The sequence below is a fragment of the Notolabrus celidotus genome, chromosome 7, assembly GCF_009762535.1.
Source record: "Notolabrus celidotus isolate fNotCel1 chromosome 7, fNotCel1.pri, whole genome shotgun sequence".
Classification (NCBI taxonomy): domain Eukaryota; kingdom Metazoa; phylum Chordata; class Actinopteri; order Labriformes; family Labridae; genus Notolabrus; species Notolabrus celidotus.
The window spans coordinates 7,834,186-7,852,145 of NC_048278.1; the positions used below are offsets into that span (position 1 = coordinate 7,834,186).

Genomic DNA, 17,960 nt, shown 5'->3' on the forward strand with positions numbered 1-17,960 from the left:
CATAATCACACCATGTCAACCTGTCACTACTGAAACATTTTTAATACTGCCTGTAATTACTACTATTTAATCCATTTGTAACATTTGTATTTATCTTAATTCCATTTGTAACATTGTATATATCTAAATTATATTCTATCTTTATTTATCTACTTTTATTTTTACTTATTATATTTTATTTTATTTTATTTTACTAATTGGAACTTTTTCTTGATTGTACTCATGTCTGGGTTGCTGCAACAACTTAATTTACCCCCCGGGGATCAATAAAGTAATATCTTATCTTATCTTACAATCATTGTTGTGTATGTCAACAATAACATTTGCGACAACTGGGCGCGCTTTCTGTTAAAAGTAACATTCGGTTATAAGGTTTCTCACTTAGAGAGACAGAACGGAGAGAAACTCTTTTAAAACAGTTTTCTGTGGAAGACACGAAACAAAAGAGCTGCTTTGCTGGCAAAATAGGCCACAATTTGACGTGCTGGTGGCGGTGTAAAATCCCTTTTGTGCTCATGGTTACCAGGCAGAACAATACCATTTGCGACAGCTGTGCCTGCTTTACGGTAAAAGCCAGTTACAAAAAGGTGCGGGTATCTAGGGAGACAGATAGGGGGAACTGTGCTTTGAGGAAGATGTGACAGAGGAGACCTTCTCAGGTAGCAAAAGATTTAACTGCTTTTGAGAATTTATCGCCTCGAGCCATGAAAGAAGTTATCATATTGACCGGAAGACACTTTTAACAGGTGTTGGAAATATTGATAATACGTGTGTGTGTTAATAAGCTAACAAAGGGAACCCACCGTTAGCTCACATTCAAAGCTAACTGCATGCAGCTGCTAGCGTGCAATTAGCTTAACAGGTAACCTGCAGTCGAGCTTGTTAACCACAGAATTCCCCATGAGTGTTTCACTATGATCACTACACCCGGAGAAACAGCAGTGGCGTAGCTAGTTCTTAGCTAACATCACGCTGTAAATGATTTACAGCACATTTGTTTTGGCTCCACTCCGCCCTCTAAACTTGCCGAGTGTTAGTCTTCGTGTTGGTACGATACTCCTGCTGGTGTTTACTTTAGCAGCTTTTACAGAGCTGTGTTTAGTCAAAGTCAGTTGCACGAACAGATCTGCGCTTTGATAGTGTTTTTTCTTTTTCAGTGTTTTGCTCTAATCGTTGGTTTACGCTACTGGAGATTCCTAAGCACCTGATCAGTGAGACATGATGTAATAAACCGAAACTACCTGTGAAACCACTTAACTTCCGTTTTCTCTTGTTGGAATAGCATGAGAGAGAGGAGAGAAGAAAGTGTGGTTGAAGACGTCCCCGGGATGTATGATGGAAGGACTGGGAAAGGAGAGATCCATATGCAGCTCTCGATTCCTCCCATGGCCCAATCACCCCAAAACAGAGCCCTCAACCCTGCTGTGGAAACTGAAGGACTGCTTCTCCACCGATGAGACAACCTCCCTTCCTCACACAGATCAAGAAGTAGGTTTTTACCCGTGGGAACTCAAACTGTTTATATTATGGATTCTTTGTTTATATATTTACTTATTAAACACATCTATTTGTTTTGTATACATTTTTTTAATTTTACATTTAACCTTACACACATGATACCAAACCAAATAAACAATAAAACAATAAAACACAGGGACAGTTAAATTAACAGTATCACAAAACAACAAACAAACAAACAAAAACAAGATCCAAAACAGAACAAAGAAAAAGAAAAAGAAACAGGACATACACAGACATTAACTCGCTCCTCACACCGTCAAGCTCGACCTCTATAATTTCATAACTTTCTTCTTTAAATAAATGTTAGCTGTTAAAGAATATATAAAAAAATTAGATGGAAATAACTGTAAATGTTTGATCACAAATCAAATTTTGCACTACTCTCACTAAAATGTATGAACTAAGTGTGTGTAATACTTTATTAAACATATTTTAAAGAAAATGATTGAGACATGTTCCATCGCTCCTGCTTGTAAAATCAAGGTATCAGGTATGCTATGGAAAAGTAGGTTCTGAAGCAACTTGTGCATTACAAAGGGGTTTGAAATTCCTGGAAGGCTTTGAGTGTTTGAAGTAGTAAATAATCCACTAACAAACAATGCTTTGTGTGTGATAATTTGCTTGTTTTGTTGCAGAACAACTACATGGACACCAGAAGGACTATTTTGGAACTGAAAGATGTCCCTCCTCCTCCACAGCATACTTCCTCTTCCCAATCATCCCAGCCCTTCCCTCTTGCCCCACTTCCTTTGCCTCCCCCCTGCTTGCATCCCACTCAGATTACACAAGACTCCCTCCAACAGCAGCCACCTCTACAACAACAAGAGGGGGCTAGCCCCAAAGTAAGCGCTCAAGTATGCTCTCACTGTGACTATTGCAGCACAGACGGCTATGGGTTATTAGGTGGTGTAGGTGTTGTTGGTAGCAGCAGCAGTAGTAGTAGCAGCGTTGCTGGTGTTGTCTCTCTCTACATGGACCCGGGATCTCTGGGAGCACCCATAAGCAGCAGTAGTTTTAGCAGGTCTGGTCTTTGTTCTGTAACTTCATCTGCTCATCATCAGTACAAACAGAACCTGAGCTGTGGAGGTGAGGGTAAAATTCTGGATCCTTTGTCGGGTCTTAGTTACAAACCTCAGCTGCTTTCCTCAGTCGCTACCTCTCAGCCTATTTCATCACAGCCCTACCTTACCTGCTGCTCAGGGCCTCTCTGCACCAACCCATCTGTATCGCTTCCATACAGCGAACCCAGCCTGTTGCCTTCCTCTGCACCCCTGGCTTCCTCTCTGCCCTTTGCTTCTGCTCTGTCTGCTCCTTTGCATGGTTCTTGCCTGGCCTCTTCTGGCTACTACCCTTGCGGTGTAGACTGTTGCCCATCAGCCAGAAGATCCCAGAGAAGCACACTCTGTGATCGCCCAACAACCACCACCATCACTACTACAACCACCTCAGCACACTTCTTTTCTAATCCTGTTCACCTAAATGTAGAACGCACGGTGTGTGTGAAGGGGGCTCACTACTGCCAGGACTGCCTGTTGAAGGTTGGTGGAGCTCTTGTCAAGTATTTGTGTGCCGTGAAGATCACTGTAGGCCACTTTATCCTGTGTGCATGGATCAGCTAAGTAAACTGGGAACAACTTTTTATTTGTGTCGATATAAAGATGCATTAGGTTTATAGCATTGCTTGCTGTTGATGTCTTTGTGCTTTTTTATGTAGCCTGCAAATGATCTGGCAGTGACAGTCTAATAAGGTGTGGCACAATGTTCCTGTTCCCCAGACTGCTCCTATCCCCATCCCCGTTTGTAATGGGTGTGGCACCTCCTCTGATGGTATGATGCTCATGCCATCGACCAACCTCGGCAAGACTGGCCAGAAGTATGGTAAGTGGACTCACTTGAATTATATGTCAAACTAAGTCTTGAGGCTCTGAATTGGTCTGTTATAAATTGCTTTTTGAGTAATGTTGCTCATTCATGCTGCAAAAACAATAAGAAAACTCTAAATAATTTGAAGCTGTTATGCATGAACACTTCTTAGTGTGGTTGTATTATGCTCTTACTTTCTTCCAGGATCTCCAGAGACGTGTGGCACCGAGAACATCCCTCCAGTGGGTGTCTTCTGGGACATTGAAAACTGCAGCGTGCCCAGCGGTCGCTCTGCAGGAGCGGTGGTTGAGCGCATCCGCAGCCGCTTTTTTCAGGGACACCGTGAGGCAGAGTTCATTTGCGTCTGTGATATCAGCAAGGAGAGCAAGGCCGTCATCCAGGAGCTCAACAACTGCCAGGTATGAAAATAACATCATGTTTTCAAACAATGTTATTCACATCCTGAAGGAATGGTTATGTACAGTTGAGCTTTTGTTGCATAACTGGCAGAGGTAGTCCTATGCTGCTTCTTCAAAAGTTACCATTAACTCAGAGCTAATTCACCTCTGTTGACTTTGCTAACATGAGAAATTCTGAAATGCAGTGAAAGCATTTATTTGATGATGTGATTGAAGGTACACATGTCAAGTAATTAAAAAAGAAAAGAGTCTGAAGGTTTGTTTACATGATTCTCCTTCATTAGGTCACGGTGGCACATATCAACGCCACAGCCAAAAACGCTGCAGATGACAAGCTTCGCCAGAGCCTGCGACGCTTTGCTGAGACTCACACTGCGCCTGCAACAGTTGTACTCGTGTCCTGTGAGTTCAACGAGGATTCATTCTGATCAATCAGTCTCAATGCTATAAAGGTGTTTTATGAAACAGTGTTTTTTTTTCTTTTTTCATTAACAGCTGATGTGAACTTTGCAAGCGAGCTGAGCGACTTGCGCCATCGCCATGGTTTCCAGGTCATCCTGGTCCATGGGAACCATACATCTTCAGCCCTGCTTCAGCACGCCCACTGCCACGTGGCATTTCAGGAGATCACTGCTGATCTGCCACCACGTATTCTTGTCAAAGAACAGGTAGGTCTCATAAATGCTAAGTTATGACCTGATTTTTCTTTATCGTTTGTGTTTTATATGGTAAGTAGATGATGGCAAAGTAACCAAGGACTTTTATTTTAGTGTGAGGTCAGAGAGCAAGGCAGTTTGAATGTCATTTTGATCAGTGATAATTATGTGTGTACACAATTCCCTTTTAGGGGGATCATTAAAATGTTTCCTGAATCAAGCCATTCTCCACATTTTATAAAAAACTAAACCGAAGACTACTGCTTTCATTTTTTAAAGTGTAATTCATACAAACCAGACAGGCCCGCTGTCTCTTCCTCCCCTCCCTCAGCCCAGTTACAACCTCCTCTATGTGCACAACCTCCCTGTCAACTGTGACAAGAGCCTGCGGAACGCTGTGAAGCTAAGGCTCCGCCGCCTGTCAGACAACTGTGGTGGCAAGGTGCTGGGCATGTCCCAGGGCACAGCAGTCCTCCGTTTTGGCAGCCCCGAGGCAGCTTCACGTGCTCGCAAGCGAATGGAAAATGAGGATGTGTTTGGGCGCCAAATCAGCCTCTCCTTCTCCCCACGGCCCAGAGATGAAGGAAGTCCTGAGCCCGAGCTCCAGTCTAGGACCCATCTCTTGCCTCAGCCCCAGATTCTGCCCCAGACCTATCAAAACCAGGACATTATCATTGCCCCCACCCCCTCCATTTCCTCCTTCTCCTTTCTGCCCCTGGAGAAACCAAGGTCACCCAGGAGACCAAGGCGAGCAACCCGCCCCTACAACAATCCAGGCCCAGTGCCTGAACGGCCCTACAGCCCCAGGAGGGGGTGCAGTGGGCCTCCCGGTGGTGCTTCAGCCAAGCCCCATCAGGTCAGCAGCCTCCGTCAGTGCCTGCTTCCCCTTAACCTCCATTGCCCTGTGTTCTTGTTTGGGCTGCTTTAACTAACCGCCTGTTCGCTGTGCTTCATTTGTCTGCTTGTGCTAGCATATAGCATGTGTTAACTTGGGTTAGTGCTCCATGTTAAGTCTTTCGTCCTGCATGTCCATAAGCCATTCTATCCATCTATCTATATGTATGCTTGCATGCATGCATTCATTCATTGTTTTCCCCAGTTTATCAGTGCTGATAAACTGCCTCTGTTTTTGTCTTAAGTCTCCTTCATCCCTGCTTTTTATTTTATGGCTGATTTTGGCTCCTGCAGTTTTCCGTTGTCATTAAATCTGGCTCTGGTGGCTGGAGTGACCGGCTAGGTTTGTCTTCATTGTTCTTCTTCATTGTTCTCAAACGAACGAGCGGAAGATGGGGTAAAAAATATAGTACTCATACATGGATGATGGTATAGTTGGACTCTGAGGGACTGGCATTTTAATATAATGGGAAACTTCAATGACCGTTTCATCCATCATCCATCACTTTCAGCATCAAAAGCCAGGAATACATTGAAACTCCATGGTGATTAAATTCATGACTGAATAGAAGTTCAAATGACAAACGATACTATGGAAATACATAATTTACATTTTCAGTGTTTCCATCCTTAGCTTAAGCTTAGATCTTGAGTCAATGTCCTGTTAAGTTTCACAAACAAGTGCTTGCACACACACATTACAAGGCTTCTTATCCAGTCAACATCTACTGTACTGACATCTGCTACTTCTGTCTGAAATAGGAGCTGGGTAGTTTGGAGGGTAAGCCCAGAACGGGCTTCCACCTCTTGGAGAAGGGACGTGCTGCTTCCTCTTCCCCCCAGAGTAATGGTGAGGCAGGACCCCTGGAGCGACTGCCAAAGCCTGGCCTTGCTGGAGAGTCCATGTACAGGAGAAGGTACTTACACTTGATAACAACTTGCAACTCGATTCCTTTTACTGGGTTTTTAAAAGTGCTGGCTTTAGCATATCATATCACCAGGAGAGGGCAGTATATCTCCTGATGTGTTTCATGTTTTTTTGACAAATAAGCATCAGATTATTTTTTTTGTTTGATTACAACAACTGGAACAACTACGAATTTGTGTTTCATCAGAATCAACTTCTGAGCAGACCACAGGAACACATAAGATATTTGACAGTTTTTTGATAATTGTAATGATCTAACTCTGCAGTTTGGGTAATTTATTTTTTCTCTCTCTCACTTATTTTAACTAGAAGAGAAGGCTCCAATCCTCGCAGTGTGACTGAATCACCTGTAGAACAAGGGGACAGAGTTTCAGGGGACTTCCAGATAAGCACACCCTCAGCCTTCAGCAAGTTGAACCTACACAGGAGCTTCAGTCCTCTTGTCTTATCCCAGGGCTCCTGGTCATCCAGGTAACGTGTTTACTGTTGATCAGTTGTATTCAAATTGGCCTTGAATATTCCTTTTTTTACTGTTAATGTTACATATGTCGTCCTACTTCCTACCAAAAGGAGTGTGTCCCCCTGCCTGTCAAGCCGGTCATCGCCCCTCCTGGCTCCCCCTCGTAGCCCATGTCCTGATCGTCCTTCTGAGCCTTTCTCAGATGGGGCAGAGGTCCAGGTGGCCAACCTGGACTACAGAATGTCCAGGAAGGACTTGCAGCAGACGCTTCATGACACGTTTTCTCGATACGGGCGGGTAAGCATACTCCAGTGATGTTAATTTATGAACCAAGTTTGTCTGATTTCAAAACAAAAACATCTCTGAAGATGAAATCTTTCTTTACAACAAGATTCCCTCCTGTCTCAAAACATTGTTCCGTGATACGACTTCTTTTGTCTAGGTGAAAGCTGTGGAACTTAGCCCCCACACTGACTATCAGTTGAAGGCCACAATCCAGATGTTGTCCCTTCAGCAGGCCATAAGTGCGATCAGTGGTCTGCACCGTTATAAGATCGGGGGAAAGCGCATTCAGGTGTCTCTGATCACAGGCAGCAGCAAATCCCTTGCCATGCTCAGGTACAGTCCAGCATAGTCTAGTTTAGGGCCTGTTGTGTTTTTCAAATTTAGATACTAATATAGGTTCAACTCCCATAGTTTAGATTGTGGTAATAATTATCAATTTTTCTTTTATACAGCACCGAGATCATCAGCATTCTTCAGGATGCACCTGCCAACTGCCTTCCCCTCTTCAAGTTCACAGAGATCTATGAGAGAAAGTACGTTCTTGGTCTTAACTCTTAGCAAAAACCACTTCACAGGCTGTCTTTTGGAGCTGCCACTCTAACAAATAACATGCCTTTTTTAACCCTTTCAGATACTCCCGTAAGATTGTGGTTGGCGACCTGTATAAGCTCCCAGAAGTGGTGGCGTTGCGGGAACAGGGAGGCTCAAGGCTCGTGTGCCTTTTGCCCAGCAGTCAAATCCGTCAGAGTCCACTCGGATCTTCGCAGTCGCAGGAGGGCTCCTCCTCTGCCAGTGGAAGCCCTGTGGTGTTTGAGGAGCTGGAGTACCATGACCCTGTCTGCAGACAGCACTACAAACAGCAGGACTTCAGGTTGGTGGAGTTTTGCACACAATGCAGAGCACAAAATAAGAACATCTGGGAGATGTTATAAAATCATCATTCAATAGACATTTTTAAAAAGTTTTCAATATCTTCCAGTTACAGTTGTTGGTTGATGTGACAGCCCAATCATAGTAGATCCCTTGGATGTTCCTTTTAGGCACCCTTACCTGCTCTTACCTGACTTTCCTTTTGAGACACGAATCATTATCCATCTTAATTTCTTAATTTATCTGTGCTGTATGATTTACTGATTTACTTCTTTTTTTGAACATCTTCCCTTTTTTCTTTTTCAGTGAGGCTGACTTTGACCCTGACTCCTACAAAATACCCTTTGTCGTGATGCCTCTGAACACCTTGGCTTCTGAGATCCACAGTCTGCTGCAGTCACATGAGGGGACTCTTCCATTACTCAGGTTACTACTCAGCTGTTAAATTCTCACTGTGTAAACCTTGTTTTAATTCAATAACAGGTATGTAAACAATGTGGCATATTTTCTGTTCAGTTTCCCAGATTGCTATGCTGCCAAATTCAGTCCCCTGCAGCTGGGTAATGATTCGTTGGAGGGTGGTGTACCCCTGGAGCATCTCATTACCTGTGTTCCCAGCATCACAATAGTCACAGCTCAGAATGGATTTAAAGTCATCAAATGGATCCATAACAAACCACCAGCACTTAACTCAGGTAGGAACATTGAAATCCTCTATTTAACTGTTTCATTTTAATGTTGACACTTGAACTGCATTTTGTTTGTGCTTTCCACTGCTTATCCATACTACAGTACTGTGTATGTGAGTGTATAGAAGCCAGATGGGCCTATATTTGACAATAAGAGAGTCCGTTATATTTTAACATGCAGAACCATGGATTCAGCGCTGCAAGAGTCCAGTTGGCAACCCACAGCTCATCCAATTCAGCCGAGAGATCATTGACCTGTTGAAGACTCAGCCCTCTTGCGTCATGCCCATGAGCAAGTTCATCCCCTCATACCACCATAACTTTGCCAAGCAGTGCCGCGTCTCTGACTATGGATACTCCAAGCTGCTGGAGCTTCTGGAGGCCGTGCCACATGTCCTGCAGGTACTGAGGATAATCAGGATCAGTGCATTTCAACTTATTTGTTGTACATATTTTACCACACAATTAATCAGAATGTATCCTGTTTTTTGTTTTCCACATATTATATCTGCAATTTAAATTTTCTCTTCTGTCAGATCTTGGGAATGGGCACCAAACGTTTACTTACTTTGACCCATCGGGCTCAAGTGAAGCGCTTCACACAAGACCTGCTCAAGCTGCTGAAATTTCAAGCCAGCAAACAAGTGGCCATAACGGACTTCATGCAAGCCTACCATTGGTCAGTCAACACCGCTTTAGGCTGTAAATGTGAATCTTGCATGTTTCCCTCGTGTTTTGTAGAGGGTTTGATATAAACATAGGTGGGTAGACTGTTGATAACATTAGTTACTCTAAAGAAAGCTGTGTCCTTGTATTTCAGGTGCTTCTCTAGAGACTGGAGGGTAGTGGACTATGGCGTTTGTGACTTAATGGACCTGCTAACAGAGATCCCTGATACCACCATCACTATTGCACATCAGGACATGGACACAGTCATCTCTGTTCCCAAGAGAGGTCAGTTTAAGAATTTAAAAAGCAAAAACAAATGTCAGATAAAAGAGTACACACAAAGCAAGTTTAACATGTTCCATTTTAAATGTTGTAAACAGACAATTAAGATGATTTTATTAATTGGATCTCACTCATTTGCCTCACTTTGGCCTGCAGAGCGAACAGTAGAGGAAATTGAGCGCACAAAGCAGTTTGGAAAGGAGGTGGTAGATCTCCTCCGTCACCAGCCTCACTGCAGAATGCCCTTCAGCAAGTTCATCCCCACCTATCACCATCACTTTGGTCGTCAGTGTAAGCTCAGCTACTACGGCTTCACCAAGCTCATGGAGCTCTTTGAGGCGATCCCTGACATCCTGATGGTAAGTGATGCAAGATGTCTGTTTACAATTTACCACCTTTAGTCAGAATGTTGGAAAAACAAGATTAAAATAAGAGCAGTCAGGCACTGGTGACAATGTGCATTTCTGGTTTGCAAACTGTCTTCTCCCTGTGTCAGGTGTTGGAGTGTGGTGAGGAGAAAGTGCTGACTCTCACAGAAGTCGAGCGCATCAAGGCTCTGGCCGCTCAGTTGGTCAAACTGCTTCGTGCTCAGAAAAACTCTGGTCTTCCTGTCAGCCAGCTGCTCATTGAGTACAGCAAGACCTTTGGTTACGGTCTGCGCCTGCAAGACTACGATGCCGGTTCCCTGCCAGCTCTGCTTACCAAACTCTGCCATGTTGTGAAGGTAACGAACACATCAAAGACAACTTTTCCTTTGCCTCCATTTCTTTTTCTGTTTGGACGCTGTTTAAACATTGATAGAAACAGATTGAAATTGTTTGTTTACCGTTTAAAATCTATATTTGATTGAAATGCGTCAGCGAGCATATCAAGTAGGAACTGAAAAATGATAGTTTTATGACAAATAAATGCTTATTTTAAATGTTGTGCCAGCAGCACATTTAGAAAAGTTAAGACAGGGACATCAAACACTGAAAAAGTTGAAAACATAATGCTTAAAAAAACAGCTGGAGGAACCGGCTGAGTGTCTCGTAAAGGAGGATGGGCAATGGTTCATCACTGTATTAAAGACTGTGAGCAGATGGTTCAGCAGTTTCAGAACAATATACTTCAGTGTACATTTTCTAAGAATTGTAGGTTTTCATCGTCTACAGTAGATATCTATAACAGATCAATATCTGAAGAACTCTGTACAAAAGGGACAAGGCCAAAAAAGTACTGCATGATTTGGTGAGTGTGCGTTTGTGATTATAGTGGACAATATTGCGATTTGTGATTTAAAAAATGCGATTATGAGTCTTCTTGCTTGTTGAATGAGGTACATGCAGATATTACTGATAGTTTTGACATTTGTATTTCTCCATTTTTTTGTATTTTCAAAATGTTTTAAATTAAGCTTGTACAAGTAGTTTCTAATGGAGAGTTGGAGGATTTCTTGTGGTTGTATGGCATGCCACTCATAAAGGTAGTTATCTGTAGTTATGCTCTTCTGTGACTTACTGGACTTTGACAACCTTAAGCTGTGTCCAAATACCTCTTTCAGTGCAACTTTGCCTTACCTGAATCCAAAATATTCCCAAATAGCAAATGTTGCAGTTTTGTTTTTGATGTTTTTGCTCCTGCTTGTCAGCATCCATGTTTGTCACTCTACACTCTGCATGCTGGATAGTTATGTAACCATACAAATAGGCTGGATGTGCAGACACACCCACACACACACAAAGCAGCTAACCAAACAGACTCCAAGACGTAATGTTGACTGACACACATGCACATTTATTAGAATTCAGCCTTTTTGTGCTGTTATGTGATCGTTAATTCTCACATCACAATTGCAATATAATAAATCTTACTACACTGGGCCAAGAATCATGGACGCTGTGTCTTTCACTCTAAAGAGAAGAGGTACCATACGACTTGTTGTTGGTGCACAGTTCAATAGCCATTTTGGGGTTTTGACCAATCAGAATAGCTCATTTTATATTTTTTGAGAAAAGAGAAAGCTGAGATGAGAGTTGCCCATCATTGTTGCTTGGTTGCACTAATAAAGAAGTGCTGTATATCTGCGGTTGCATTATTCTATAATCAATTTGCCATCATTTTTAAGCATGTAAGAGATGATTTCATCGATAGCCATAGACTGCATGTCTTCAATGTAGACTTCCACTGAGAGGAACATATTAGACTATTAAGGAACTAAATTTGGAACTCATTTTAGACTGTCATACCAGCTTGATCATCACTGAAAATGTCCTGGAAAATGATCTCTGGAAAAGAGTCGGAACCCTGTTTCCCTTTCTCCTTGTTTGTGATCTTTGACGATTGACTTGCTGATAACAGCTGTTTGTTCATTCTATATTCTATATAATCAAATGTCAATTTCTTCTTCCTCTGAAAAAATGTTTTTTTATTGATCTTCTCTCAGTCACACCGGTACCGCTCGCCATGTTTATTGTTGTTTACGCGTAGTAGGCATGTGCAATTGGAATTTGTTGGATAGGGGTTTTCCAGGAGGTTCCCTGGACATATGACATTTTGCACCAGCCTCGCTTTCATGGCACAATAAGTTAATTGGCCACTTATTTGCAGTTGTGCATGCGTCTTACACTACGGCCAAATCGGCCGTTCCATAACGGTCCGAGTTAAGACTGATGGTCCCGTTTGTGAAATGGTTGGACGTGCATACGGGCCCAGGTTATTAGTGTACACAGGATAATTGACCAGCTTTCTTATTATGTGACCTGCTTAAAGAGTTAAAGTTAAAGTCTGAGAACTTTCACATATTTGAGACAGAGTTGTCAGACACCTGGTTGGATTGATCTGTTTTTGAAATCACCAGCAGCCACTTTGTTTCCATTTCAAGGTGGTGGATGGCTCTGAAGGTCGGGAAGTACAACTGATCAACAGGAAGTCTCTGCGCTCCCTGACCTCTCAGCTGTTGAGTCTGCTCATGTCCCAAGATGAACCGCAAGTCATCAGAGGCGTCAAAGTTGAAGTGCTGAGCCAGCAATATTTTGCGGTATATGGAGCTGCGCTCAACCCATGTGAATATGGGTTCCTCTCCCTCAGTGAGCTGCTGAAGAGCCTGCCGTACCTGGTTGAGGTGAGTTTTTCAAGCTTTTTGAAGTCCTAGTTTAGCTGTTTCCCGAGACACATGCAGAACCGACTTAGCTTCATCTTATCAAAATAAATAAAGATTATATATATATTATATTTTATCTTATCTTATCTTCACAGTTGTATTATGAAGAAAGAGATGACAGCACAGATGCCAGTGGCCGTGGTGAGGAGTGGGTGAGGCTGACCAGGCTCTACCTGTTCGCCCGTAACGTACGTGGCCTACTCCACACCTACCATTACAACCAGATCTTCCTGACTGAGTTCCTGGGGGCTTACAGCAAATTCACAGGCTGCAGCCTCGAACCCCGGTCTTATGGATACATCAGCACTGATGAGCTGCTTGGAGCCATTCCACAGGTAAGTTGTAACAGTCAACTTGACTTGATTGCTTGTTGATGTTATACGCTAAGGGGGTTCTTTTGGAAAGTTGTAAACCTACACACTTCTGAACCATACCAACCTGACACAAAACAGCTTAAATAAGCTTACCCTTTTCCTTTTCGGCACTTAACCGATACTTGATAGAGGATACTGCACTTAAATGATCCCTAAAACCACTGGTCAGGTAGCTGCAAACACTCAACTTGACATAGAAAATGAAAACACAGCAGCTTAGATTTCACCAAAAACCCTGCTGGCGAAAAGATCCCAGTCAAAGAGTCCCGTCTTTGTTTGACTTAATCCACATTTGGCAAAAGTATACTCACCGTTCCTTTCAATGCTTTCAAGAATATTAACTTTTATAAAGACTTCAACCTTAAACAGTCTGTGCACATGCAGTAGCTGCAGTCTGCCCTGGCCTTACTAGCTTTTTACTTTACTGCAGCGTCCTCTGTACCTCCCTTTCCTCTACCTCACAACCTCCTTACATCACCTCACTCATACACAAAGGAATAATAATAAACACCACATCTTCACATATCTCTCTTAGACAGTGGAACCTTTACATACCCGTCATGAAGCACAAATCATCACATTCTGTTTGTTTTTTATTGGACTGATTTATAAATGACCTTTATTTCCCACTTGTATTGCTATGTTCAACACATCTAATCATGTGGCCTTGTCACAAAGTCATCATTTCAGGAGATTCCTTTACATGAGTGAGTCAAGGACTTAACCATGTGGATTGTTTGTTAGGAATGTTCCACAGTCCTGAGAGATCATTACTGTTGTCTCTTTACGTCTTATTTGATGTTCTGTGGTGTGACGTCTTCAGGTGGTGTGGATCAAAGGGCACGGTCACAAGAGGATTATCGTTTTGAAAAATGATATGAAAGGTAAAGGTGATCACTCTTTCCTCTGGTAAAGATCATTCATGTTGATGCTCCCTGTAGGAAATGGATCTTTTAAGAGTCTGTCTTTGTATTTCTTCAGCAAGGGCAAGCTCTTCAATCCCTAACAGCCCCCAGCCAAGAGAGACCATGGAGAGCCCAAGAGACAGCCCGGTTAGCAACTCAACATCTGGAGCACAAAGTCCAGGTGAGACCGTTCACAATTCATGTAGGCTGTTTTCGAAACCGCCAACTATACTATACTGTACTAGCAGTACGTACTGATTTTGCCAAAATTCAGTATGTAGTAAGTAGTATGTGAACAAGAGCAAAATCTGCAGTATGTCAAAGCTCCCCGGATGTCTACTGATTTGGGAAAATGTCACAGTATGCATCGGACCAGTCTGCCTCGCGTACTGTTTCCCACAATGCACAGCACTCGTTCCACTTTTTCTTCTTTCTTCTTTTATTTGACGGGGGGAACTCAGTTTTTAGGTGATGTGAAAATGATTAAATTCCATATAAACCACTTCCTAACTTTTTAAATCATAAGTGATGCTAAAGAAGCAGTTTCTCTATCAGCTTGTCCGTTGTTTACTTCCGCTTTCTGAAACCAGAAATCTAATGACGTCTGGCTCAGCGCACTGCAACACAGATCGAACCGAACAGTCATACTACATACTAAATTCAACTGATTCTGATTCAGTAGGTAGCATTTAGCAGGCCGTTTCTAAAACAGCCGTAGTCTTTGTTAGATTTGACTCCATTTTCTTTAAAGGGGTCATGGAATTCATTTATTCAAGAGATGTAATAAAGTAATCATGATCTTTCTCTTGCCAGGTGTTGATGTAGAGGTGGAGTCAGAGCTGCTCTGTCTGACGTCACCAGTAGACCTGCTGTGTGGTCCTGTTCCATCCTGTCTCCCTTCACCTCAGCTCCACCCAGACCCTGTTCTCCTCCAGCAGACAGACCTGATTCACTTTGAAGAAAGATCTCCAACTACACAACCACCAGGTCTGTGTCGTGTCTGTTTCATTTTACCCCACATCATTTAGTTCAGGTTTTAAGATTAGGACTCAGTTTGTGTGTGTGTGTGTGTGTGTGTGTGTGTGATTTCAGTGAGTGATGAACCCGATGAGGTGGCTGCTGCAGCTGTTGCTGATGGCACCTCTGATCCCTCCGAGCAGCCTGACATCACAGAGGACTCCAAACCCTCACAGCCCCCTGACACCAAGACTAACTCGTCAATGGACAGTCCCAGCAGAAGAGCCTCACGCAGCAGAATTAAGCTTGCTGCAAACTTCTCATTTCCAGCAGGCCTCTGATCCTTTTCACTCTTTCACAAAAGTAATCCTTTTCACCAACAGTGTAGCTCTAATAACGAGTCATCCTACCAAACCAATCACTCTAAACAGAAGAAACCCACGAGCAGTGGTGGTATCGTCCCGTCTACATCCTTACAGGCTGTTACATTCTTCTTCTTAATGACTCATCTGCCATTCTCCATCCTTTTGTGTGCTTACACAATCCATGTGTTCTCCTCATGATGTTCACCTACCTGTGATTCTCCTCTTGCAGATTTCCTGCAATTCTTTAGTTTTCCAAATTCATCACGATCGAATGAATCCTCATCTTTGCAGCCTGCGTTTGATTTCATCTGGAGGAAAGTTAAATAATCTGTCCATTAATGTGCATCCTCAGTTCAGAGCAGTGCTGGCTTCATGTGAATGCAGAGTCTGAGAGTGAGTTAGTCGTCACTGCGTACTGAGTGTGTTAACACTTGGAGGAAGGCAAGGGATGATGAAGTGTTCTATGTTCGATCAAAGAGAAGTGTTAGTTTCATCTCAAAGTTATAAACTGACAAACGGCAGTAGGTTTATAGAGACACCCTGTTTATGTTCCACACTTTGAAACCTTCAACACTTTTTTGCGTTGTCCCCAAAGACGGAGCATTTCATCCAACACATTAATTTTTGAACTCAGATTCAGTGTTCTTTCGTTCAGAGTTTCCAAAGAGGTAGCTTCTCTTTTGAAAAGTAGACTTGACTTTAGTCTCTTTTACAACTGTGGCCTGAGGACAGTATTTCAGTTCCTTTAATGTTATTCAGAGAATCTAATGGTCTGTGGAAGAGCTCGGCCTAAATGTGTGGTTTACTTGGTGGTAACTCAGTGAAAAGAGACGTTTGTTTTAACTGTTCAGCTGGTGGTTTTTGTAAATGTAAGTCCACAGTCTGGCCAGCCATGAACTTTTCACAGAGTTTGATTGGTGTTGCTATGAGGACAGCTTTCAGGAAATTTTATTCTTGTTGTACTTTCACCTAATTTATAGCAGAGCTTTCAGCCTGTCTGCTCAGCCACTGATTGTACCTGAAGGGAAAAGTGTCTTTGAGACTCCAGCAGACATTTGTTCAGGCAGCAGGGAATGTAATATTCTTTATTGTTCAGCGTCATCCAGCAGCCGGTGTGTCTTTCCTATTTATGTATGTACGTTCTGTGTGTGTGTGGTTTAGACTAAAGTAGGTGGTGTGTAATATGAACGGTGTGCATAACTGAGTTTATGCATAGTGTAAGCCCAGAATGAGCAGACAGGATCAGATGATGGTGAAACATTCTTTAAGATCACTCTTTTATTTCCATCATATTTTAGGGATCTTCCAGTTGGCCTCATCCTTGAAGTTGCAGCATAAAAGCTCAAGGTTTGATGAGTTAACCTTGTAGCTGATGTTGTTGCTGCTGCTGTGTTTGAGGTGATGTCCAAACTGCCTGAGTTGAAGAGTTTGAGAGGAGCAGAGAGCACTCCTGAGTTTTGATTTTAATGAAGAGGTTGTGAGTTTTAGGGGAAAGAGTTGGGATGGGAGGCGGCAGGCTGTTTGTGAAGCACCTCTGAGGCTCTCAGAAGCCTCTTGAACAGACTGACGTACGCACAGAGGACCCTCTGAGGCTCTCTGGAATCTGCCGGGCTTTTACAATGGCTTGTATTTGCTTCGGTGACAAAGGAATAGCCATCATTCCTCCCGGTCTCTCACATATCACAGAGGAGTTTGACTTGCTGATGTGTGCTGGTCTCTGCATTTCCCCTCTGTCATGAGTGTTTACAAGACTGCTGGCTGCTGGAATGCCTCCCAACGATGTCAGCTGTGAGTGATATTTAACACACACCCTGAAGTCGAAGGGTTGTTGTATTGTGTTACGAGTAAAGGTTCAAAGAATGGGCAAGAGCCCATTTTATCAGTTTGTCTAGTTTCAGTGTTTATCTCGAACACCAGTGATTCTTACTCCAGTTTATTTGTCAGACTTGACTTTGACTTTGTGTGAAAAGCCTTCAAAGCTGAGAGAGTCCACCTGCTAACACACTAAAATGTCTGAGATGCCAATCAAAGTGTTTTTAATTAGGATGTTGTCTTAAGGTCTCCCCTGCAGTAAACAAACCTTGTCTGGAAGCCTCTTATTAAAGAATGAGCATTCATTATAACAGGGATTGTGTATTGGCGATAAAAGGGAGCTGAAAATGCTCCGGGGAAATGTCAAAATTTAACTTTGTTGGTAGAAATATATTACTTTGTTGAGCAAACCCGAGCTCTCCTCCAGAGTACTGCAGTGTCAACTGACTCACATGAAAACATCAGACTGTTCTGTAAAGCTTTGTCTTTGTTTTGATTACATCAGTGAGAAGCTATTTGTTCTGACAAAATATGCACTTTTGCATAGTTTTGGTTCATAGTATACGTGTATGAAAGAAGACGGGGGGATGGAAACATGTTTAGCGTCTGTCACTTTAACTATATCTGACCTTGTTTCAGTTTCATTGTTCAAAAGCTTATCTTTATCAAACTCCAGCCTCATAACCTCTTCTTCTTTTTCATTTCCTCGGTCAACGGTTGTCTCACTGATGCTTCTCCTCTGTGCTCCCCTCCCTGCTCTGTCGTACAGTTTTGATGCTTCACTGATGCAGAAGTTGCTGTAACAGTTTAAAGTTGTTGAAGGGACCAAATGATTTCCAAAATAAATTCACATGCATTACTCCCGTCTT

General features: G+C 42.7%; 1 protein-coding gene across 8 annotated transcripts; it reads left to right on the forward strand.

The window, feature by feature from the left end:
- Positions 1 to 554: 554 nt before the first annotated feature.
- LOC117816686 (meiosis regulator and mRNA stability factor 1) lies at positions 555 to 17,950 on the forward strand. 8 transcript variants are annotated; one of them, XM_034689061.1, is made up of 27 exons: positions 555 to 659; positions 1,283 to 1,488; positions 2,157 to 3,059; positions 3,297 to 3,399; positions 3,589 to 3,803; positions 4,088 to 4,205; positions 4,299 to 4,471; positions 4,758 to 5,315; positions 6,116 to 6,270; positions 6,591 to 6,752; positions 6,852 to 7,038; positions 7,184 to 7,359; positions 7,479 to 7,559; positions 7,658 to 7,897; positions 8,203 to 8,322; positions 8,413 to 8,591; positions 8,767 to 8,987; positions 9,122 to 9,264; positions 9,406 to 9,539; positions 9,693 to 9,895; positions 10,033 to 10,260; positions 12,400 to 12,639; positions 12,774 to 13,013; positions 13,876 to 13,936; positions 14,034 to 14,138; positions 14,771 to 14,944; positions 15,050 to 17,950. In XM_034689061.1, exons 2-27 carry the CDS (start codon positions 1,333 to 1,335, stop codon positions 15,253 to 15,255), a joined length of 5,481 nt encoding a protein of 1,826 aa, XP_034544952.1. In that variant the 5' UTR covers positions 555 to 659; positions 1,283 to 1,332; the 3' UTR covers positions 15,256 to 17,950. The 8 variants fall into 8 exon arrangements, with proteins under 8 accessions (XP_034544952.1, XP_034544953.1, XP_034544955.1 ...); XM_034689062.1 differs by having other exon boundaries at positions 6,594 to 6,752; XM_034689064.1 differs by having other exon boundaries at positions 4,791 to 5,315; positions 6,594 to 6,752.
- Positions 17,951 to 17,960: the final 10 nt, after the last annotated feature.

What these genes read in the sequence shown, in the direction of transcription:
- LOC117816686 (XM_034689061.1), top strand. Translation starts at nt 1,333, where the DNA reads ATGATGGAAGGACTGGGAAAGGAGAGATCCATATGCAGCTCTCGATTC. An exon ending in CTTCAGCCAAGCCCCATCAG is followed by an intron (nt 5,316 to 6,115) that starts GTCAGCAGCCTC and finishes TGTCTGAAATAG; the next exon opens with GAGCTGGGTAGTTTGGAGGG. An exon ending in TACAAACAGCAGGACTTCAG is followed by an intron (nt 7,898 to 8,202) that starts GTTGGTGGAGTT and finishes TTTCTTTTTCAG; the next exon opens with TGAGGCTGACTTTGACCCTG.